The sequence below is a fragment of the Bactrocera neohumeralis genome, chromosome 4 (genome assembly GCF_024586455.1).
Source record: "Bactrocera neohumeralis isolate Rockhampton chromosome 4, APGP_CSIRO_Bneo_wtdbg2-racon-allhic-juicebox.fasta_v2, whole genome shotgun sequence".
Lineage (NCBI taxonomy): Eukaryota > Metazoa > Arthropoda > Insecta > Diptera > Tephritidae > Bactrocera > Bactrocera neohumeralis.
The window spans coordinates 2,055,402-2,081,648 of NC_065921.1; the positions used below are offsets into that span (position 1 = coordinate 2,055,402).

At 40.4% G+C, this 26,247-nt stretch overlaps 1 protein-coding gene across 8 annotated transcripts in view; it reads right to left on the reverse strand.

The window, feature by feature from the left end:
* Nucleotides 1–26,247, reverse strand: part of LOC126756348 (uncharacterized) — a 174,860-nt gene that overhangs the window by 6,220 nt on the left and 142,393 nt on the right. For 7 of the 8 annotated variants that reach the window (XM_050469342.1, XM_050469340.1, XM_050469347.1 and 4 more), the window contains one exon: nucleotides 99–1,400. In XM_050469342.1, coding sequence (XP_050325299.1) covers nucleotides 99–718 — 620 coding nt within the window. In that variant the 5' untranslated portion in view covers nucleotides 719–1,400. Of the gene's footprint in view, nucleotides 1–98; nucleotides 1,401–13,967; nucleotides 14,764–26,247 lie in introns of those variants that run through there. The other variant, XM_050469341.1, reaches the window with a different exon arrangement.

The following is a 26,247-nucleotide window of genomic DNA, read 5'->3' on the forward strand; positions in this document are numbered from 1 at the left end:
TGCAGTGGAATGCAAGCGGAATATATGATATAAGATCTACAATAGTAAGTTCCTCGATTTCTCAGAAAGCTTTCGACTAAAACTCTTAGACGACTTACCTCACAATGACTGGCATCCGTTTGAGTAGTAGATTCTTCACCGTATGCACCCCGCTAATGCTATCTTCCTTGGCGATCGGTGAGAATTTCGCTTTGGTATCGAGTGGCAAATTGATGATCTCGTCTTTGATATTTTTGCATTGCAAGTACTTGCCATTGTCGTTCATCGTCGTCAGCAGTTCGCCCGCGTGAATCGTGCGATTCATCTGCGTGCAACGGAACGTCTCACGCACGAGGACGCGTAAATTGCGTCGCTTCGAAAGCTCGAGCACCGAATCGATGCAACGCGTTGAACGGCCATCTTCGCTGAGTAGCTCAAAGTAACCGGGATAGGTCTCCGGTATGAGCACCTTTGCACCGACATTTGTCGTCTTGCGTCCCTCTTTGATTTTAATCGGTTGTGCCAGTATCTGATACCGTTTGCCGGCGCTCAGGAAAAGTGCCGTGCTTTGAAGCGAGGGCGCCGACAATGTGGGCACACCAAGGTTCTGATGTTGGCCCTTGACGATTTTTGCGACCGCAGGCAATCGCTGTTTGGAGAACTCGCGCAGGTACACCGGCGGTTCGGTGTCACCGAAGCGGGAGGCGGCCAGTATTATTTGGCCATCCGTTGCGGCCATGTCGCGATTGAAGAATGAAAGCAGTTTGTTGCGCGCAATGCTAACATTAATCGTGAGTAAATTTCATTCGCGCTGCGGCACCGTTGTCGCTGATGGCGCTACTGTTGCGGCTGTCGGCGCGGCTGCAGCTGCTGCTTCTGCTGCGCTGGTTGTTTCGAATGTTGTTGCGTCGCTGCAGCTGCACTCGTGGCAAGTGCTGTGAATTGGTGGTAGTGTTGTTGTAGTGGATGTGGTTTGGTAGTTGTGGATTACTTCGCTCTGCGCAAATGATACTTTTGTTGTTGCGGCTGCTATAGCTGCTGAATTACTGCTGCTGCGACGCGAGGTGCCTAATATGTTGTTCGTCGTGGTGATTCTCGGCTGTTGGCGATTGTTGCTGTTGTTGTTGGGATTTTGATTGGGAAAATGTAAGTCTATGTTGTTGTTGGATTGTGCCCTGATCGCGCTGTTTGTGGGCGGGTTAGTGTAGTTGTTGTTATTGTTGTTGAAGGCGGTGTGTGTGTTGGTTATGGGTGCGGACGTTGTGAGGAAACGTGAGGATGTTTGCAGTGCGTAAGTGAGATACTGCATTCGGCTTCGTCGCGATACACTCTGCCGCTGAATTCTAGGTATAGTGGTGCGTAAGTAATCGGTTCAACGAACACGTTATATACCACACGCCAGGTTAAGTTAAGGCAGATATCTGTAAAAAAAATGGGAATCATTAGTTCAAATGCCGAATAATCGAAAAGAAGAAAACTTGTGGTTTATGTACTTTGAAAGGGGGTTTGTTCATTTACAGGGTTTGTCCGGCAAGTAATAGGACTGAGTCGATTTAAAAAAATTTATTGAATAGTTACAATTCTTTAAAAACTTTCAAAATAGGCTCCTTCTGCATTAAAGGCGTCACGGAAGGCTTTCTCCGGAATAGCCTTGAGAGCTGAGGTGCATACTGCTTGGATTCCCTTCCATCGGCCTTTTCAGGCAAGGAAATAAAAAAAGTTCGGGGGGCTACATCTGGGCTGCAGGGCGGCTGCGAAAGGGATGGGATGCCGGCCTTGGTTAGGTAGCTGTTCACAAGAAAGGCGGTGTGAGCCGGGGCGTTGTCGTGGTGCAACTTCCAACCGGCTGCGATGTCTTGTCGCACCCGATTGACCCTTCGTTTGAGTCTCTTGAGGACTTCCACGTAAAACTTTGTCGTTGACGGTTTGTCCAGGAGGACCAAGTTCATAGTGGAATGTATTTGATGTCAAAAAAGACAATGAACATCGCTTTCACTTTGGATTTGCCCATTCATCAGCGACCTCTTTCCGGACCTTCAAAAAGGCTTGGTGCCACCGAACCACAGCACTTTTTGTTAAAGCAACATCTATAGCAATTCCTTCGTTTAAAAAAAAGCACGGTGGAACCCAACCACACTTACTCATATGTAACCTCTGATAGAGGAAATTTTGAGAGTGAGTGGGGGAGCAATCCCTTCGGGTTCGTTTGAATACATACGGTAGAAGAAGTTATTTTGACTCTATCCATTCATACATCTATTATTTTGTGAGTGCGTATTACCGAAGAATCGAAGGGAGGAAGGCCATTTTTTATGTATGGAAATCCTTTACAGTTTAAATTTATGCTTTTCCAAGCAATTAGTAATTCTTCAATGATGGCTGGTCTGCTGTTGAGCAAAGTACAACAATCGAATGAAAATTATGCTGCAACTACTCAGGCGGAGAACAAGGCTTACATCAGAGCAGCCCGTGGGCAACAGACGTATTTTATGGGTCTCCTTGTTATGCGCTCATAAAAATGTAGAAAATTATGCAATAAAATGCAGCTACGAGCACAAACAGATGAACAACAACGCATCTGGTATAACAATATACTACATATATAAAAAATATAAATGTATGTATATATGTTTGACTGCGTTCATAAATATCATCCCAAACATACCAAGCGTCGATGTGTGAATGTTGCAAGCAACTAAAAAGTAAATTGAAATCAATTGAGAATATTCAACAGGCAAGACATTTGCATATTAGTGGCGGAAATACTCGCTTCGCGTTCGCACACACATGTATACATATTAATCTCCACGCTTTCAGCTGCAATTACAAATACTCTTTGTATGATTGCTTACGTGCTGGAGCGGCTGACAGCGCTTTGCTGCCATTTACAGCTCATGCATTTACGTATTTTTAATTTGTCGCAACATAAAAACGCTTGCCAGTGGCAAGAAGAGACGAGCGAGGAGCGTCAGCAGTGTTGAGGTACGAAGCCTGCAACAAGACGCTGCAACACAAAACACAATATCAAGACACAGGCAGGGCGTGTCCGATATATTTGTTATTCATTGCCACCGCAATAAAAACGCAACATGACGACACATGTGCTGGTGCAACACACCGCTTTCGTGCAACACTTAAAGCTCGCAAGAACAGAGCTCTGAAGCCGTGCCAAGTGCGTAAAGCGTAAAATAAACGAACTCACATGAACACACACACACATGAAGAGGTGCATAGACTGTGGTTGCGTGTGCCTGCAGCGGCAGCTGGCAGAGCATGCCAGCCAGGAAGTCGTGTAGCCGGCAGAGGTGGCATCCTTTGAAATGTGGTGGATTGCTGACCGCAGCTTCGGGCGTACCTGTATCGATGGCATTCGCTCGGCCGAGCTGCGGCTTTTAATTCTTCATCTTATTCAATAGTTTTTATGTCTGCTCATAAATATGCAAATAATCTTATGTCTCTTCCAACTCATTTCCATTTCGATTTCTTCTCAATTTCGCTTTTGTTCTGCGATGCTGAAGGTTAGGCCTGGTTTCAGGCCCCCAGCACCGTGCAGCCTTGCGTAGAACAGACAGTAAGTAAAAATTGGAAGATTTAGATACGAGAGTGTAGAGATTTTTTCAATTAAATAAATTAAGTCAAAGTTTGTTAAATCTGGTTGGAAAGTGTATGAGCTGATGGCTCCATCATGGATGTATTGTCTGGATTTTAGGGTCTTTGTTAGAAAACTTACGATAAAGAAATTGAAGAATAGACCCATCATTTTCTCTGCATTTGTAGGGAGACTCCTTGGCTTTATTCGACAATGCGAAGCAAAAACAAATGTTGAATCGAATTCGACCGACAAAAGAATTTTAGCAGAAACAGTCACACCTTTCAGCTGAATATACAGAATTCACAATAAAATCAGGACTTCTAGCTTGTATGTATGCAACCTAACTTCAGACTAGATATTGTCTCCACTTCGCGTCCATCAGTGACCACTGCTCCCTTGCGTATTTGTCGTTGTCCATGTCTTTGACAAACAATGTTGTTCTTCTTCTGCTATGGCGTTGGTAAATATTTCCTTTTCACATGCCTGTGCTTTATTAGGCCATAAATAACACCTTGTACGTCATTACAGGTATTCAGAATTAGCAACTAGCTGTCGTGTCGCAATTCTTGGTGGGTCCCTGCTGTAGTGGCTAGATATGGGGTCGCAGAAGATGCAGATCTTTTCATGCCTACAAACTACCATTACTGTTGTGGATGTTCTACACAACACAAATTAAATACATGTGTAGCAAGATAGAGTTGCATGTTGCATCTGTGCAACTTTGGTACTATATTGCATAACTTTAATGGAACCACATAAATTATTTGTGAGAAGAGGAGAGTGTGTATGAGGAATTTCCTCTCGTGACTATGAAAGCGCCATTAGCCTTAAGGCAATGCGGCAGCAGACGAGCATGATGGAGTTCTCATAGTTTTGAAAATGTTGTCATTAAAATTTGAATAAATACGGCAATACTTGCTTCTTTAACAGTATTTTATGCTTTCGTACGAACTAAATTGAATCATAGGCGGTGTGTTGTCATATTGGACGGTATGGACGGTTGGACCATGAATTTGTTCCTCCTGGACAAACCGTCAATGCCAAGGTTTACGTGGCTCAAGGCTATGCCGGAGAATGCCTTCCGTGACGCCTTCAATGCTAGGTTCGAGGACCTAGGAAATGCAGAATGTATATGTTAAATGACACATCTTTGCTCACATGGCTAAAATACTAGTTATGGTCCAAGAAACTATAGCGAAAGGAAGCTTCAGAATTAATCTGGGCAAAACCAAGGAAATGCGTACCAACACCATCTATAATCAGAATTCCAAGTCGATGCTATTGAGCAGCATATAATATCTGCATACGGAGGATCAAAGGAAGGCATCACCAAGCAATCTTTCGGCGCCCTCAATGCGATCTGGATCTGCTCGATAATTACCCTGTGGACCAAAATAAAGACATTCAACTCCAATGTTAAGTCTATACTTTCATACGACATCAAAATATGGAACCTCGTTGCCTCGAAGCTACAAACATTCTCAAACCGATTCTTTCGCAACATTTGCATCTGGCACACTAATGTTTATTTCAAAGATTTTGAATTGTATTCTTAGGAGCATTAGTTTCATCGTTTAACTCCAACTCTCCTGTCGCTAAATTCGTGTAAAATTTTCCTGAGTTTATGTTGTTGGTTTTGTTTTCCAAATTGTACGAGTATTATATGCTTGATTCGGGACGGCACAATGATCACGGTATTACTAGGGTTCAAAATTAATTTCAATATTCGTCCATCTATGCTTTTGATGCCCACAATGCCTCAGTAAATGTAACTCAGTGCGCCAATAAAAGCGCTATTTACGTTTCGATCAGCACTTTTTAAATTTGCAAGTAAGTCAAAGGCTAAAGCTCAATTTCGAACAACTTTATTCACATGTGTCCGTATATAAGCAGCGCACATGCAAAATATATATGCTATATACATATGTATATATGTATGAGTGTATATGTGTAAAAGTGGCTGTGTCTATCGAGCAGCAAAAGCCACGGAACGATTGAACTCGGTCGAATGAAAAGCGAGTTGCTCGAAATTCAGTGGGAATTCGCTCTCTGCCACATGGAACTTTCTTTCGCGTCACCGGGCAAAACGACCATGAGAACTGGCAGCCATTACATGCCCAGAGAAATATGTAAACTGCACAAATATAGAAGGTGCATGTTGTTTTTTCCTTCTGCGGCGAGAGAGACTAACGTCTGCATTGGCAGAAATTAATTAAGTCATTTTGATTTAATCGAAATGAGCCGGCGAATGAGGTGAACCGATATGTAACTAGTAACTCGCAGCGACACCAACACCAACACCAACAACGTCGCGCTCAAGTGATTTAATTTACTTGAGTGCTGTGGCAGGAAGAAAATTGTGCCACACGATGACAATAATGTACAAACAACAAAACCGGAGCAACAACAAAATCGCACAATCGCCAAACAAGCACGAAGTAAGTACTACAATAGCAATAACAATAATAACATTGAAAACAGCGAAATAGAACGCGATTGCCAACGGTAAGCGAGTGTAAGTAGACAAGAGCAGCAGACAACAGCAGTCGTTGCGCCTGCCTGCAGCCCACAGCCGGGCAATATTGTAAGTATTGTAAGTTAGTGACGACAGCAGAGGCTGCGCCGCGGCATCAATTTTGTCCAGTAGCAAGGAAAATGTCACGTTTTCACATAACTCAAGAGGAGCCCGTGACTACGCGCCTTGGCTGGCTGGCGAAAAAAGGTGGTCGAAGAGAGTGGTGCAACGGCAACGTGCTGCCGAGGAAATTCAAGTAGCCTGCGGCAATCGAGCGTGAGAAATGTTTGCGAGTTTTTCTGTTCTAATTTTTCACGTTTTCTTCGACAAGCGAACAAATCATCAGCAGAGCAGCGCCGCAAAGTGGCAGCAACCTTTTTACCATAAGGCAAGTAGTTGCCGTCCGTTTTTCTTTGTTGCCTGCTGGGCCTACAGTGCTGTGCGCCACATTCGCTTCCAATTTCAATTTAATTTAAATGCGCTTTTTAAGTTTTTTTCTTATTTTATTCACTCACTTCGATGTGAGACTGTTGGTGTGGGCAGTTTTAATTGGTGAAATTTTCTCAAACATACATACATATATATGTGTGTGTGTATTTCTCTGCAATTGGTATAAATTCAAAATTTACAAGAAATACGTGAAATACGTGCATCTTTTTGGCAAATCCGATTGGCAACATTTTTCACTCAACGCGTCTCACTTGAGATCACGTCACTTGCTACACTGGTTACAGTGTGTGCTGAAAGTTTATTGACAATCATTCCCTTGCTTTCATTGAGAAAATCAAACATTCAAACACACAAATGTAAGGTCATGAATTGGCTGAAAATGTGTGTACGTATATGTGCGTTGCAGTTGGAAAGAAAAATTGTGTTGCTGGCCGCAATAAGTTGTCTCCGTTGATGAGAGGTGCATACATTTTCACTTAGGAAAATGCGAGTGTGCAAATTGATTGGCTGATTGGCAACAAATGTTGTATGATAAATATGGGGATGTGAGCCAAATAAATTACTATGTTCTTTACGAGTATAGGAGCAACTAGGCGGAAAGTACAGTTAAGGGCAGATTAGGTTCCTTTCTTTACTGATACGAGAGTTTGATATTTTCTCAACATCATTCATATTCACTTTATCTTTATCTTTATCTTTATCTTTATCTTTATCTTTATCTTTATCTTTATCTTTATCTATATCTATATCTATATCTATATCTATATCTATATCTATATCTATATCTATATCTATATCTATATCTATATCTATATCTATATCTATATCTATATCTATATCTATATCTATATCTATATCTATATCTATATCTATATCTATATCTATATCTTTATCTTTATCTATATCTATATCTATATCTATATCTATATCGCTTGTCGTATCTATATCTATTGTATATTTTTTTATCTATATCTATATCTATATCTATATCTATATCCATCTACTAGCTATTGTGATTAATGATGAAAAATATATCTATATCTATATCTATATCTATCAATATCCTATTCATATCTAATCGCCACGCTACACATACACACATATCTGCATCTATATCGATATCTATATCTATATCTATATCTATATCTATATCTAATCTATATCTAATCTATATCTATATCTATATCTATATCTATATCGCTTTTATTATGCTTCTTATCACTATTCTTTCTAGCTATATCCACCATATATCCACATCCTGCTGGCCTATCTCGGTGTTCATTCTACGCTGCGCTTGTCGTTTGTGTGTTGTTGTTTTTTTTTGTTGTGCTTCCGTCGCTTGCCACGACTAGCTTGTTGTGATTAATGATGAAAAATATGCGACCTCAATGATCCTTTTCAACCAACGCCACGCACACATACACACACATGCTGCATCCGAGGCGCACACGCTCACACGCTTCTTGCAAAAGAAGCGGTGGATTGTTGCTGTTGGTGTAGCGCTTTTATTATGCTTCTTTCACTGTTCTTTAGCTTTGAGCTTTTGCAACACCTAGCCGCGGTGGAGTGATGTGGGTGAGTGCCACGAACTAAGTAAGTGCAAACAAAGCCCTTTGGAAAGCCCTCAAAATGCGCGCGTTTTTCAATGCGGCAACGAAATTGCACTCTGCAGCTTCAGCAGAACGAAATGAAATGTGTCAGTGAACACACACACTCACACTCGCATGCATGCCTACACACATTTGTAGCTGCAACTCACGCCTGGTTTCTTATTAACACAAAGGCTTCGCTTACGCGCTCAGGTCGCCGTTTTGTGTAAGAAATACAAAACAAAAACAATGGCAAAAGTATCGCAAGTAAAATGTAAGCAAAGGTTGCTGCTGCAGTTGTGTCGAGTTTCGTGCAAGAAGACCTCGTAGGAAAGAAGTAGGTCTACTGGGCGATGTTCAATACGATCTTCTCTTATATGACAGAGGTGGGTATGATGCAGGCCTTCAAGGCTGGCGGGAAGCTGTTGCGCATTTAAGTGGAGACCGATATTCAGGAAGCAGCAGACCTTACTTTAAACGTCTGGGAAAGTGAGAATATTGCTAATGACTATATAAGCTTCAGATTTTTGAGAAAAAAGTTTAAATATCGCAAATGTTTAGGAGAATTAGAAGTTTTAGGGATAGATAGCATGATTACATGAGAAACCGATTGGAGGAAAAAGAGGATGCAGAAAACGATATGATATACATTATTTCCAATATATCACGATGTTGTGATGCGGTGGATTTCCTGCAGGACACATACGCATGTAACACTTTCGCGTTCTGTTTTGTTCTACGTGTTGCATGCTCTACAATGGGGCACTTATGCCGATACTTGCGAAAATAAACATAATGTGCGAGGCAATGTAAGCACTCAAGGCAAGTAACCTCCAACGACACAACAAAGCGTCGCAAACACACTAACTTACGCACATCCAACCAAATTCAATTTAAAACATATATTAAACCCTAAAATTAATTCGTGCAGTTCCTGTCGTTTGCGGGTCTTCGCGCAATCTGCTCACTTCATGCTCGCGCTCCCCACACACACACTTACACTTCGTCTCTGCGTTCTAGACGATTGTGTACTTTAAGCCACTTGTTGTTGTTACTTGAGCACAAGAAGGGCTTTTGTGTTGTTGCTGTCCATTTATGTAGGTTTAATTTTTCATAAACGGAACTTGTTGAGCTGTCGCGCGAGCCTTCTTTTTGATTTTTTTGTCTTCGTTCACAATCTCCGCTTTTCGCTGCACGGCTTATGGTCGTGCGAAATGCGTGCGAAATGGATTTTCTTCGCAATTCTGCACGTTCCTCACTTCGTCCCACTTCTGTTGGTTTGGTTTGCTTTACCAGCGGCGCCCCTAGGATATGGAAGTTTTCTTTAACCCTTTTCTTGCAGTTCTGAGCCTTCGCTCGGCAACTTTATGAGCCTTTCTTTTGCGCTTTTCCCTCTTCGACATGCTTAACCTTTGTGTGTTATTGATATATTCATACGCACCGAGTAACACATGCCTCGTGAGAGCTTAAGGACATTCTGGTTCAGTTTTAGGTATTGGTTGCGATTTTAAATTTTTAAATGGCAACTAACCGTGTGTGTTATAATTATTGTTGTTGTTATTAATGACTTTTTTCTTAGTGGAAGCGCAGTGAGGCTGAAAGTGATATTTGGTAGTCGAAAAAGTCGTGTGAAAAATTTAATGGATCAAATTAACATCTGCGATTCTTTTCTGAAATCGAACCATTTCTGAGGCGAATTGTAACAGGAGATGAAAAGTGGATTAAATACGACAATAATGTGCGAAAAAGATCATAATTCAATAGTGGTGAAGCTCAACAAATGGTCGCAAAGCCAGGATTGACGCCTCGAAAAGTTATGCTGAGTGTTTGGTGGGATTGGAAAGGAGCCACCACATTTTACTGTTAACAAATAATGAGATCGAAGCATGCAATCGAAAAAAACGGCCAAACTGATCAATAGAAAGGGCTTCGTCTTTCATCAGGACAACGCTAGACCACACACATCTTTGATGACTCGACAAAAATTGGGAGTGCTTGGCTGGGAAGTTTTGATGCATCCACCACATAGCCCTGAACTTGCACCATCGGAATAATGTTTGCTTCGGTTAATGCAGAACTCCTTAATGGAGTAAAGTTGGCTTCAAGAGAAGCCTGTGAAAATTACTTATCGCAGTTTTTCGCCGAGAAACCAGAAAAGATTTACACTGATGGAATAATGTCTCTAGTGGAAAAATTGCAAAAAGTAGTCGACCAAAATTGTACATACTTGGTTCATAAATTAAAAAAAAAAATAGTTGAAGTTTGAAAATATGAAATAACTTTTTCGACTACCCAATATTAAGTAAGATAACACGATCCACAAATTCACTCTGTGCCGAAGAATAATGGCGATGTGAAAAATATAAAAAAAAGGATAATCGATTGTACTGTACGAAGCGACTTTACGAAGCAAATGACAAAGATCTCGGCCGAAAATGTATGCAGAATTTAATTGTCATGTAATGTTGTATCGATTTCTGACCACGTGTGAGCTTTTATATGCGAGTACGAGTTAGAATAAAGCAAAACGAATGAAGTGCTGCTGATAATTGCTGCGCAACAATGAGTTTCATAGACTGCAATACAAAATTAATATGCAAACCAGCACTGACAATAACAACAATAACATTCCACACCAAAAGCAATGACACATGAAATTGTGTTGCGACGAGTGAATAAGCTTAGGGTATGTACATATGTGTAACGAGGTCTCCGAAAGCACTTGGGAGCGACCTTATGAAGCAGGGAACAATCAATTCAACAAAAAGGTGGAGTCGATCGGAAGAATGCACAAAAAATAGTTTTGATTTTTGTTATAAATAAAAGTAACGTGTTTTTCACGAACACACACACACAAACACGAACACCTAAGCTACAACAAAAAGGAAGGCACAATTGGCCAGTATACTACCTAAATGGAATTGGTTTCTTTGCGAGTGGGTTGGGTGTAAACGCTCGGAAAATACCACACGAGAAAAGCAGTAAATTGCTCGGAAACCGCAACGACAAATTTAAATTCAATAATTTCATTAACATATAGATAAATAAATGGATGAAAACGCACGAAAACAAAGCAGCTTTGACGCTATACGTCAAACTCGCATCGCGCCACGAACAGCTGTGACGAGCGTGTGTGAGCGGCGCAGCGCGCTTCGTCAGCTTTCGACAAACCGGTGTTTATGATTTGATTGCTAATCGCGTTGAAGAAACTATTGCCATTGCCAAAGTCGACAGCCAACGCTCTGCTACAACAACACCAAGCAGAAACATATCTACGTATTAGTCAGTTAAACAGAAACGAGGCTCCAAAACTGATGAGCTATACCTACATGTGTCTGAAATCATATATACGAGTATGAGCGTGTGCGTGTGTGTGTTTCAGAAATATGATTTTCAATAGAACTTCAACGAAAAGTACGAAACCGTCAAAAATCCTAACGACATTCACACTGGATACTTATTGCCAGAATATACATACAGACGCATATTTGTCCGGTGGCTTGTACTCAACTGCCTCTTCGCTATCTAATTACATATGCAGCACGGCGCTCTGCGTCGCCAAAAAGCCATAAACATTTAATATTAAATGCTGAAAAAGGAAAACCAAAACATTACTTGTGCCCCGGGTTGGGCCCCGGGGAAATCAATACACAAATCTCGGTACATAGACAGGAAATGAAAGCAAACAAACGGCCGAAATGCAACGTTACATTTGAATCGGGGTTAAATGCGCTGCCATCGCTGTTGAACTGTGTGTTAATTTGTTGTTGCTGTTGTTGCCTCGGACAATGTGCCTCCGTAATTTATGCTTTATTTGTTCTAACAAATTTGTGAACAACACCTTAAGTTCTTATTGTTGTTGCCATTGGTCGCTACTGTGCACAGGGGCGTTTCGGTTTGATTTCTATTGCCGCCGCGGCCGCCTCTTGGTGTCAAAGCGCACATATTTGGACTGCACTTTGGCGTGACCAGCGAGGGCTCTGTGTGATATATAGGAATTGTAGTGAATGCTAAGCGAAAATAAACAATATATTAGAAGAGCGCTTTAAATACGTGCTCATGTGTCTTCAACTATTGTGGCAAGCCAGCTAGGAAAGTCCCCATTTTCAGGTGAGTCGTTGAGCTTTGCTGGCAGCATAAATGGTGGCACATTCTACCTTGTAAGTTTCTTTCGGTATTTGTGCCACTTTTGCAGAAAAAGGGAATCGCATGTGTGAACACTTATATATTGGAAATAGAAAGGGCAACTAATAGCCTTTTAAAGAAATGTCCATTGAAACCCGCAAAGAATGTGCGGCCGTGTAAGTGAGCTTGTGGTTATTACATTTCCACTTTAAATAAGCATTAGACATAAACATGATAAAATATAGCTCTAGCTTGAGACCTGGAAAGTGGTGCTGTGTTGAAATGAAGGCAAATGTTGAGTTGCTGCGGACTAAGGTCTAATTCGAATATCTTCAGCGGAGGTTATATGTTTCTGTAAATAATTCAGCAAGGTTCTAAATTAACAGTATCCTCTTATGCACAGAATTGTCACAAGAGCCTAGTCCATTTTTTCTTTTCAAGGACTACCTCGATAGTTTATTTCTCAAAACGAGTCCTCGCAAATAATTTTGATTACACTCATTATAGGGTGAGTATCTTTTACAATAATCTACATCTTACTATCGGCAGAAGTAATAGGTCCCTTTTTTATACGGGCTTTTCAAAGAAATAATAATATCGGTTAGTCGAAAATACTTTTCGTATTTCTAATTAAACTTCAACCTATTTTTTTTATATTTATAATGAACTTTAATAAATGGTCGACGATTTGTTGCTATTTTTCCGCTAGAGCCATTATTGCATCAGTGTAAAACTTTTCTGGTTTCTCTGCGAAAAACTGTCACAAATAATTTTCACAGGCTTCTCTTGAAGCCAAATTTACTCTATTAAGGGAGTTCTGCATTGACCGAAACAAATGGTAGTCCGATGGTGCAAGTTCAGGTCAGGTGGTGGATGCATCAAAACTTCCCAGCCAAGCACTCCCAATTTTTGTCGAGTCATCAAAGATGTGTGTGGTCTAGCGTTGTTCTGATGGAAGATGAAGCGCTTTCTGTTGATCAGTTCTGGCCGTTTTTTTCGATTGCATGCTTCAATCTCATCAATCATTGACAGTAAATTATAGAATCAATGGTTCGACCAGGCTGGACCAACAATACATGTGGTACTCAAACATCGAGCTTATTTTTGTAGCCAGCCTTTTTTAAATGGTTCAAAACCTCGCTACACGAAGTGATAGACCATCGTATCCGTAAACTTCACAAATTTCATTGGTGGCTTGTGTGGTATTCTTCCCTTTTTTATACAAATATTTCAAAATATAGCGAATTTCTTAATTTTTTTCTTACTTTTGTAACTTTTTTTCAACTTCTCCGAATTTAATTTTTTTTAGTTAAATGAATCTTAAAATCTCTTCTTTGTAACACTATATGATATGACACAATGTGATTGGTAGCTCTGGAGATATACGACTGCAACGACACCTATTGACAAAATACGAAAACACTTTTTCGACACACCAATGTTATTATGAAAATTCGGAAATCTTTTTTTTTTTTTGGAAAAAATTCGTTTCTAAACTTTTCTCTGCTCTTATTGCTGTATGCTCATAAACTCTAGTGTTTTATTATTATGTTGCGTACCACATGCTCTAATTTAAGAGGGTTAGTAAGCGTTCAAAAAGTTTTGAAAATATTTTAGTTTTATAATATACTAATGCAGCATTGTTTTACTGTTTTTTCTGCTATTATATGATGTATGTATGTGTGTTCGATTGGGTACAATGAAGTACTGAACTTACGTCGATTGCATAAATGCGTTGCGTTTCTTCACTTCGATTCGATTTACTTTTTCAAAAATATTCACAATTTGCTTTCGCACAGCCAATTAGGCGACACTTTGTATTCTCAGCAGATTTTGCGCTTTCAAGGCGAATTTCATAATATTTTGGGTGAATAATAAAATTCCACTTTCTTTTGTTTACAAAACAGTTGCGCTCGCTGCGGAGGTGTAAAGCACAATATCCACAGAGCTAATATGTGACGAACCGCCCGTTGGCGGCAGCAAATGGCCTACAAGCGTTACTGGGCGAGCTGGCAGCTGGCAGTGGTCGCTGCCAATTGTCATGCGACACAAAACACTTTCACAAAATTACGAAATTTTATGAGCGCAATTTCACTGCGGTTTCTCGTAACTCTTTTTTTCTTCACTTATTTACATTAATTTTCTCGCCAAATTGCAATAATAAAAGTGTAAATAACGGCGAACAAATTTCTTTGCTGAGACAATTTCGATCACTTTTCTTCTTGTAAAATAATCACTTTCTGGTGCTTCACATGCTACAACACCGCATAGATGGTGAATTTCTTTGTGAATTGGTTTGTGTGTGTGTTCACTTGAGGTAATTGAAAGCGTTAAGTGCTGCGTTGATTTCTTCCTCAGTCAAACAGACAATGTGGATACGATCATCAACACACTCACACAACGCTGACGGTTGGTGATTTGGAAATTCACGCTAACTAAATGCGGTAAAGCGATAAGTTCCGTTTGTAGAAGACGCGCACACGCGATGCCTCGAACGCAACGAACCTTACATTAATGAGACGAATTCTTGACTGAAAGTGCCGTAGAACTGTCCTCCACAACGACGTCGTAGTCGATGCTCGAGCTGGCGATGAAGCTTCGTCGTTGTTGTCGTCGTCGGCGGCGTCGTCGTCGTTGCCATTGTCATAGCTTTCGAGGCTTGCGATGCGTCGTCACGTTTCGCGCCGCAAAAGTCTCACTTATTGTTGTGCGCTCGTGTGTTTATGGTTGTTGTTGTTGTTGTCGCTTGTGTGAAGAATTAAAAGCTACTAAGTAAATGCAGTGAAGAACGCAAATGGCTAAAGCCTTCTCGGCTAGAAGCCAAGATTACTGGTTAAATGACAGCGAAAACGGCGATGATGATGTTGATGTTGGCGACGGCGACGACGGCAACGATGGATATGCCGGCAGCAATAACGAGACATTGGGAATGAGCATATGTGAATTGGTTTAATGTGTGAGAGAAACGAGGCAAACGAAAGTCATTTAAACGTTTGTTGGCGGAGTGTAAAGTAAAATGTTGACTAAATGCTGTTAAATAGCGCTACTTTGCACGAAAGTGTTCTGTGAAACGAAGGGTACGCATGCAAAAAAAGAGAGAGAGAGATAAGGCTATCAGCCGAAGGTCTGTGTTAATAACAGCTTCTATTAGAAACATCTTCTGGGCTCTATTGTTATATAGAAGCCAGTTTGTTTATTACTCTTTAAAGATTTACAGTTATGCCAAAAAAGGTCAGTTTTTACCTAAAGGTGAGCGATGCCATGCCGATTGTTCAATTCTGGGACCGGCCATAAATATCTTACTTTTATTAGTTTTCAAAATAATCATTATAAGGCGGGTGTGTTCTAGAAGAACTTTTTTCCAACAAGTTTGATTTATTTAGCTTTGGTGGCAATATAGGTTATTATATAAACACAGTCCACGTATGTCCCTCACTAATGCGATTTCGATCCTAATTTTAAGATCGGTTATAACACTTTATACGTTTGCCATTTGTTTCCATGATTTTTTTTAATAAGGTACTCAAAACAGGGTGAAGCTTAATTCGAAGTATTTTTTAGTTCCTTAGTCCCTATAAATCTAATTGAAAACTTATAATAGAAGATTCGCCAACATTTATGCATTCATGCATATATATGTACATATATACTGTTATGAAATAACATGAGCGATTCTAATCCAATCAAAAACAGTACATGACTCTGTTAACTACAGACTTTCTGTTACTGTTCTCTCGCTCTGTTACTTTAAACAATCCGATGCGATGTTCCTAACAGTTGTTATGTTGATTTACAGACAGCTGTTATGTTAATTTGCAGACACTGTTTACAGCGCTGATTTGTCTCTCTGCATTAACTCGTTTCGCTTTATTGATTCTGCCGTTGCTTTGCTTCGATCGTTTGCCTGTTTATTCGACATTTCTTGCCCGCTGGCTTACATTACATCCACACATACACACACATTTGCTCATTTTCTCCACAATACTATTTGATCTGACTCGTATTTTCACAGCCGTGTTACGCTATGGGTTTCATCTCGTTTGTTTTGGCTCTAATTTCTAAGCAAACACACACACAAACATGCAAGCACCTTTTGTTGGGCAGATGCTTTGGTGACTCCACTGAAGCCAGAGGTAAGTTGGTGGATCGCTGCCAATGTATGTTGGACGCACTGTACGTTTCTAAAGCGAGCGTGTTTGTTGGGGTTTCTAACATATGTTTGCGGTATTTATGTGTGTTTGTGTTTGTCTGCGTGCTTTTCTAGCGTTCTTTTTATTTACATTTTATTTCAAAGCGATCGCTGATAAAACTGATTTAATGACTTTTCTTTGGAAGTGAATTTTATGGTCTCCGCTTTGCTTTGCTTTATTTCAATAAACTTTTCGTCGCTTCTTGCATCGACAATGAGCCCTGCTGCTCTTCGCTAGCCGCTAGTATGACAAGAATGATGATGTTGACGGTAATGATGACGCAGGCATTCTGTTCTTTTTTGTGTGTTTCGAATAGTTGTAGGTTTCTGAATTCAGCACTGCTATCACGCGTCAACTAAAGAGTTGGAAATTTTATTAAGATTTATTCAAAGCAGCGAAATGTTTATGCTAGAAGTGCGTAATTTAGCTTGGTGTTTAGTTTTCCTCAATTAAGCTTCTCTTTATTGGAAGACAGTGTCTTTTGTGTGTTTTCTGCCTTCATTTTCATGACTTTATGGATCATTATAAGCAAGCGCGTAGAAGCCCACGAATTAAATCAGCCGCGCTTGGCAGGAAAAATTGTCTTAATTTTGTGCGTGTGAGCGTCACTTTTGTTGCCCTTTTTTGGTGTTTGAATCACACGATTCTCTGAACTTGTAGCAGGGTGATAATCATTGGCTTGTATCTGGCGTTGTGTTCTTGTTCGCCCGATTGTAAAGCGTTTAGTAGATGTTTATGTGGTTTGGCAGATCGAAATTTATAAAGTATGATATGTAAACTTACGACTTTTTTATAACTGAAACAGTTAGGCGGTTGATGATGGCGACTGATGAATAACAAAAGACTTAAGCAACGAACTTCATGGTAAACACTATTGGCTCATAGAAGGAACGCTGACGGTAAACAATATTAACACAATATAAATTAGGCAACCATAAAAACTAGCGGTTAATTGAGGCTATCAACTTTGAAGCATCGCATGGACATGTTTATTTTCTCAGAGCAAGGCTATGAGTGTGTGACCACTTTGTGTACTCGCATAAAACGATTAGGCGGCAGTAGAACCAAAAGCATTTCGTCATGCCTAAAATACGAAATTTTGCGATGTTTTTTTTTTTAATGAGTAGCTTAAGCAATATTAAAAAATGAAAAATTGGGTCGCTATAGGCGTGTCGAACTCGATTTTCCATGCTACTAAAGAACATTAAATCATTGTATTTCACATACACATAATTCAGCATGTACCTTCTAGACGACTTTACATCATTTAGGGCGCTATCACAAGATTTATTATGTTTACAGGAGTTCGGTGAACTCGGCTCGCCGCTGCTGATCAATATGAGAAACATTTATCAATTTTCGGTCGACTTTCGGCTGCGCTGATGCCAATTTGCCGCACAACACGAATAAACCGAAATGTAACCGAAACACATTAATTTCCCGCTAACGGTGTGCCACGCACACGCATGTGTCCAATTGTGTACCCAAAGTCATGTATATCAAGAGGCATCTGTCTATCATATACATACACACAAACACATAAACAGTATTTCAGCCATGAGTTCTTACGGTTATTTGGGCCTTTTGTGCACTCAAACACAATGGTCCGCGTCATGGAACGAGCTTGCTGCACAGCGATGTAGTGAAGATGCAAGCAGCAATCAATCACCGCTCGCGCAAATAAGGGACACAACCAGCAGAAATTGTGCAGCGCTCAAGCCTTGCCATATACGGATGAATGCTCGTGCTTGCGAGTGTGCGCTTGCGTGGAAAAAACCCCGAAAATTTAGACCACAGCCACAGCCAAGGCGAAATACCAGGAAATGCATATGACAAAGCGCTTAAGCCAAAGCGGGCATGCGAGCGATTAAGAACCGCTAAGCGAATTCACACACACAATAGACAGTTACGCACCATGCGCACACCCCCTCACATTTGCATGCGATCAGGGGCAGGAAATCGCTTACGTGCCAACGCACTAAACCGCCACTAAAGCCAAGCTCTGTGTACTTTACGCCGAAGAAAGCGCTGCCATGCCGTTTATTATTTTTTAATAAATGCATTCTTTTCGCGCTTCATCACTGCCAGCACTTCAAAGCCTTTGATTGTTGCGCCATCGAAACTTGAAGCAATATTTGGTCGTGCTTGAGTTCTGGCGAGATAAGAGAAGGGCCTAAGGTATGCGCATGACACCGGACGACGTGCACAAAGTATGAATATATGCTGGCAAACAATATGCGTCGCACATTGTATGCTTTGTACCGCCATGCCATTATAACTGTATTGACGGCTACGTGCAACTGTTGCACGCTCACTACTTAATAAGTCATCCGCGGCATTCTTGTTGTTTGTCATTGTTGTTAAGTATCCACGGCAGCGCAAACGAAGAGCATAACCCCTCATGCTTTTATGTGTGCGTCTGTATGTGTGCGTGAGTGTCTGAGTCAAGTACGTGCGTGGGACTCAGAGAAATTACTATCTGGAATTTACATAATTGCTTCAAGAACTTTTCTTTGAAATTTAATTACAAGGCAGATGGACACATGTGTTTTTGTTGCAGAAGCTTTGAACCAATGTATGTACTGTATTTGTAATTTTAAACGCATTGTTTACAAAAACTGTATTTGATAAAGCACCTTTCTACTGAACTTATCTAAATACTCTAGAGAAAAAAGTTTCATTGCAAATGTTACTCATAAAACATTTTTCAAAAAAATATTTAGTTTTGAAGTGAATAACAATAAAATTTTCAATTACTTAATTTACTTGGGTATTGAAATTTCTGCTCTTTAGCCTTAAAGCACACTTTTTATTGTGATAAATATTATTGAATGAGACTCAAAGTCCTTCCTTAGCATAAATTTTGAGTAGTAAAAAAGGCCTTTCGTATTTTGTCAATAGCTGTCGTTGCAGTCGTATATCTCCAACGCTACCAATCTCATTGTGTCACACCATATAATGTTGGAAAGGTGAGATTTTAAGCTTCACTTAACCAAAAAATAATTAAATTCTTGGAAGTTAAAAACAAGTTACAGCTGTTCAAAAATGAGTGAAAACAATTGAAGAAATTCGCTATATTTTGAAATTTCTGTATAAAAAAGCGAAGAATGCCACGCAAGCCACCAATGAAATTTGTGAAGCTTACGGAGACGATGCTGTATCAGTTCGTGTAGCACAACAATGGTTCGCTCGCTTCCGTTCCGGATATTTCGATATGAAAGATGCACCTCGCTCTGGTCGACTAATCGTTGAAGAATTCGATGAAATTATGGAAAAGATTGACCAGGACCGTCACAAAGGCAGCCATGACATCGCTATGAAACTTAACATTCATCATCAGATGGTTTTGAACCATTTACAAAAGGCTGGCTACAAAAAGAAGCTCGATGTTTGGGTACCACATGAATTGTCTGTGAAATATTTAATGGACCGAATTAACATCTGCGATTCTTTGCTGAAACGAAATGAGATCGAACCATTTATGAAGCGAACGGAAAGAGTAGAACGAAACGAACGAAAAGTGTAGTGAAGCTCAACAAATGGCCGCAAAATCAGGAAAGGAATCATCCACTTTGAGCTCCAGCCTGGTCGAACGATTGATTCTGCATTTTACTGTCAACAACTGATCAGATTGAAGCAAGGCATCGGAGAAAACGGCCACAACTGATCAACAGAAAGGGCTCCATCTTCCATCGGGACAACGCTAGACTACACACATCTTTGTTGACTCGACTAAAACTAGGAGAGCTTGGCTGTAAAGTTCTGATGCATCCACCATATATCCACCATATACTTGACATTGCATCATCGGTCAACCATTTGTTTCGATCAATGCAGAACTCCCTTAATGAAGAGTTGGCCTGACTGATGGAATAATATCTCTAACCGAAAAATGAGAAAAGGTGGTCGATCAAAATGGTACATTTTGGTTCATTAAAGTTCATTTTAAATATAAAAAAAGTAAGTTGAAGTTTAATTAGAAAGACGGAAAGAATTTTTCGACTACCCTGCTTATGTTCCTGCTTATCATAATTTTTTTTAAATATCTTCGAAGCAAGTTTTGTTTTTGTTATTGTCATTTACTATTCTGTAATCGATTTAGCTGGTACTTTTAAGTTCAAACAACTGTTTTAAAATTGTCGCATAGGAAATCCCCTGTGAAGGAGTATTAGTATTATTCAAGTCAACAACATCACTTATGATATATGCGCAATAGATATATCCACATCCTGTCAATCTGCCACGGACACATCGTATGCACATATACATCTACATCTGTACAAGGATCGACTGGCAACACAACTGCCTTTCTTGCGGCGGTGCGTGCCGCTCATGCACAATGGCGCACCGTTTGTTTTTGCCTTTTTGAACGCTTCCACTTGTACGAAGTCGGCATTTTCTTGTGAACTGCTCGATTGGAAAGAAGCAAGTGGAAGTTGACGTTGTGGAAGGCAGAGGAGAAATTCTCACCCATTCTCGGGTGACGGCTGCGTTTCTGCTTTTATTACTTATCGATGCGTGTTGCGCATTCAAAGGGCTTCGCGCGCAACCGCAATTTCCGTCACATTTTTTCAAATTTATTTTTTCAATTCTGAATCTTTTTCGGTTTCGTTCACCGCACTTTTATTGAACACTTAATCAATCTACGAAATCTGCATTCGATATGCGGCTGACGGCCTGATGGGCTGTGTAATTCAATGAAAAAAACAATAAAAAAACAACAAGAGCCCGTTTCAAGCATACCAAAGAGTGCAAGAAGTTGCAGAAAACCAAGAAATCAGGGTGTTGCCCATTTAACGCTTGGTGCTCGTGCTCAATGCCTTCATATACTTTCGGTGTATTCCTTAATAGTTGATATTTTCATATTTTTTTTGACTCCAAGACCGAAGGCGAACTTCAAACACACCACTTTTGAGACAAGCTGGGATTTTTTTCTGTTACGGGAAAGCCTTCAAGCGCGCTCCTCCACGGCCTAACCATCTGCCTATCTGCGCTGCCAATCTTTGTTGCCGCAAGTATGCCGCACCGACACTCACCAGTCACTGAGTGATCCCTCAAAATATTGAAATATGGCTTGAATGCAGCATAAATCCGCCTACTTGCCCATAATAAACACAAAGAAATGTGAAAAAGTACAAAAAAGTGGAAGCTCTTCAGTGGGTTCATATTTCAGTCGCAAGCGAAGTTGGCGCTCATAAAGCTTTTAATACATGGTTTTATAGTCTATGCATTTTGATTTGTTTTCATTCCACTGCACACTTTTGTATTCACAACGCAGCAACACTCGGGAAGAAACGGAATTTTTCGATATGGTAGGGTTGTGGAGAATTGAGTGTCTGGGCTGGTTGACAAGCATTTTGAGTTTTGATATTTTTTTATTTTTCGTAGCTGGACTTATTGCTATTATTATTGTTGTTATTCTCCTTGCTCTTTACCATTAAATACTTGGACGGATGGCTCAAGTCGGCTCATAAATCTTGACTGGCAGCGAAGTGCTAAGGACTGGTTCACTCGGTTTCATTTATTTGTTGCAAAAATTTATAAACTCGGAAATATGTCATTTTTTATGAGGATTTGGAATAATTTTCCTTACTTTTGTGGCAACTTTTCGCGCATATTTGGGTTTGACCCTTTGGTGGATCACTAAGCTTGGTGGGAAGATATGTTTGCGGTCCGGGAATTATTATTTTTTTTGCAGACTTTTCCCAGTTTTGTATCAATTTACAGAAAATGAATCCAATACTTCTTCTTTCTTCTTTATTGGATTAGACAGCGCTTACGTGGTTATAGCCGAAAATACGCTTATGACAAACTCTAAAAAAGACACTCTTCTGGGAGTGGTGCTCAATTTCTAACTAAAGCGGGGATTTATCACGTCTCATATACCTAAATGAAATGAAATAATGAATACCCACTTTTCGAATTTCAAATTAAATAATTAAGTCCAATTCACATGCCTAACAGAATTCCCGTTAAGACTCATCTGATTATGACTAAAAGTTCGTGTCTTAATTCTTTTCTTTTAAAATTGTATTTTATTTGCGTCTTGCTTAAATTCATATCAGCATCTTAATGGAAAAGAGCTTTTTTATTGGCGAACAATCGTTTGTGTTCGAATTTTGCTGATCATTGGCCATTGGAGGTGTGAAAAGCGCAAGACAAAGAAATTCGTTGCTGACACTGTCGTTTTATCTTTGGTTTTACCGCTAAATTATTTTTACTCTCATTATTGCACATGCAAAAATGCCGTTAGTATAATGCATGCGAGTAAACTTGTTTCAAACCGCAGCTTAATCTTGTAGTTTACCTTTGAACGCGGGGAATAAAGCACAGCGATGCACTGGCGTCTTCGATTAACAACAACAGTACATTTCTTTGGAAAATCATTCACAGTTTTAACAGTTCGAGAAATTAAGTACTCAAGCCGCAGTTTAGTGAAAGAAAGTACTCTGACTCATGTTCGGCTGCCACAATCTGCTTTGAACTGACTCTCTTACATTATTATTTGGTGGAGTAATATATCATGCATCAGAAATGGATGCAATATCCAGAAGTTACATTGCATTCTGGAGACTTATTTATTAGGGGCGAGCATCTTCACTACTTCCATTTATGTATGTTAGAGTCATTGTCAGTCAATGTGACCTATTTCTCTCCGGCTTCAGAATATGTAACAAATCGCCGTTTGGCTGACACATCAACACATATTTTTCACTCTCAAAAATGTCTACAAAAACCCGGTATTTGTATACACTTTGCCTAGTACTCTTATCTTCCTGTTGTTGTTGGTGCATTTCAGCTCAAAAAGTCCTTAAGTGAATTTCTGGAAAGAGAAGAAAAATTGAAGCTTTTCTTCCCAACTGTTGATTTGTTTCAAGACGAAAATATATCCTGATGTTGTTGTTCTTGTAACGGTTATCTAATTCCACCCTAACGGTGAGGTTCAGATAGGATGTCATCGAGGTCATCCAATGGTAGGCCTAGGTGTTGTTTCGACGAGGTCAGACCATAGAAAGGGGTATGTCAGATGAGTAGAGTTAGCTGGGCATGCAAAGAGATGGTTAGAGGCATGCGGAGACTCGTTGCATGCTCACAAGTATTGGTTGGTTGGCTGGTTGAAAATGGAGGCCCAAGAGCGGCTTTGCAGGCGGCCGCACTTAAGTCACCATTAGGCTTATTGTGCTCCCGTGTGGTAACCAATTCAACCGTAATCCAGCAACTAAATTTAAAAAAATCAAAATCAGGACATCCGAAAGAGGACTTTCATCAAACTAATTGACGATAAAGTCACAAGTGTGCTACTTACAAGAAGATGCTATACGTATGTATATATCAAAGTTGTAACCTTTAAGTGCCAGCAGTTGGGCACAGCCTATGGAAATCCCAACAAAATAAAACTATTTTGGCCCAAATGAGCACACGAACACACTAACATATGCAAGTATGTCTTTATGTAACCTTGTTGCATTTTACACATTGTAGAGTTGCATACCCTCGTGCCACAAGTGGTGGCAGTGTGCCACAGCTAAAGTGGGTCCAAATGCCAAACGTGGATTCCCCGATTTCAGCACCAAAAACTGGCAGCTTTAGCTGGATTTTCGGCTCACTTTTTGTGTTTTTGCATTTGTTTGTTGTGCGATATATTTTATTTAGTTGTTGGAGTGTGGGGCGCATGCACATCTTCGTGTGTTCCCATTCGATTGTTTTGTGGAGCAATCGCTTCGGATGGCGCTTGTCGAACAAAGAAATCGTGGAAACGTGATATACGCCAAGCGACACCAAAAATTCAGCCACGAAAAACAAAAAGAAGAGCGAAGCCAAATATACATATAAATATAAAGAGCCCAATTTGAAGTCAAGTCAACTCTATATTTTATAACTTTTTTCTTTTTGTTTTGGTTTATTAAAATGTTTTTCTGTCTTCTCTTCCGATGGATGTCTAAGTGCAGCGTCTGCTATTTTAAATATCAGAGACGCTGCTGAAGACAAAACGCTTTATGATTTTCGTATTTGGTGATTTTTTCCGCTGGTTTCATGTGCGCTCAAAAAGGCTGCTTGTAATGGCGAAATACTGTCAGTTGCGGCGTGCAAGTAGACAGCTGCACCCATTTGAGGCACATCCAATGCTTTGTTGAAGTTAATTTGGGGTTCTTCTGCATATGCCTGGTGCAAGAGTTGGTATTGTAAAAGGAGTTATATGGACCGAAGTGACAGACTATAATTTTTAAAAGGAGATGTTTGCAAATTTACGCTCCTCTAGTTAGCCGATTATTTGTGCGCAAAAATTTTTTATTTATTTTAGTGTGGTCCGATGAGTTGATTTACAAGTCTTACATAGGAACACTGTAAGTTTATTCATTTCATATATAAAAACTAAAATAAAATTCAGTATTTTCTCTAATTTTTTAATGCTCCATCCACTCTTTGGCAACAAACGGCCTAAGCTGATGCTGAAAATATAAATGCGAAAAGACTTTTTCGACTGCCCAGTATATAATTTATTTCGAAACACAAAAAAGCAAAAGTCATGGAAAGTCGTTCTGTCTTATTGGCTTTAAATAGAAAGTGAATTACATAAGAATTCCAAATTCTAAGCGCACACTGCGCCAAAATATCTCGGACTTATCTCGGAATACGTAATTCCATTGCGGAGAGCACGATAAAACAGGAAAATAATCAGTTGACCACCGGCCAGCAAGCAAAATCATATTGAAACCGATGTACTAATGGCTAGTTGCAACTTCTCATATCAAATTACCGAAGAACAATAATAATAAAAACCAATCACGCAGCATGCAAACGCCAATATACGGTGCGCAAACAAAAGACTTAAGCAACGAACCTGCCAGTGATAAGCAAGCGCATGCAATCATTTCCACAAAACAAACGAACGAAAGTGCAGCAATGAGTAAAAAGCACGCTGCTGCTGCCACTTTTGCTGCTACCACAGCCGCGGGGCACAATTGTAAAAATTGCAATTGCGAGGTGCAATAGGAGGAGACGATATGCACGGAGCGCGCCAATGCATCCTGTCAACTTGGACAACAAACAAAGATAAAAGCGAAGCAAAACAAAGGACACATAAATACGGCAGCGCGATCGGCCAACAGTAGACAATAGATGGAAAAGCGCAGATTGCCAGCCGAGGCCGTACAGCGACGGCAAATGAAAACGAAAATCATTGAAAGCGAAATCTAAATCCAAATCTGAATCGGAATCTGTGTCTGTGTCTGCAACTTAAACGTAAGAAGGCAGTCGCAAAAGTCGGCAGTTGCACAGAAACTGAAAACAATTGCCCGCAGCTGAGGTGAATGCAAATGAGCGGAAACCGACGAGCAGCGCGGCCGAGACTACAACAACGCCAACAATGGCTGCAGTCCGTGGCCGCGGGCAGTCGAGTCGGGCCGAGCACGGGGTAGCCTGACAAGTGAAACTATTTGTGCCGCCGGCGACCGCCGTAACCACAGTGGCGGCAGCAGCGGCGGCGGCAGCTATTAAGGCGTGTAATGGGCCGAGTAGCCCAGAGCCGGGAGATGCCACAACCACGGGCAGCATTTGACTAACATTTGGCTAGAATCATCGGCGGATTGGCTGTTCTTATTGTCTGCAGTAATTGTATCGAATAATTGCTGCTGACGCGGCAGCAACAATTGCTGCAGCTGCAATGCAATTGTGGCCGCACAAATATCACTGGCCGGCAATAAGTGAATAGCGCGCCGGTGTGGCGTGCTGCAGTAGCTATTAAAATGCGTTTTTGTGTCTGTGGCAAATGGACTCACTTGCCCGCCGGGTGGCATTGTTCGGCCG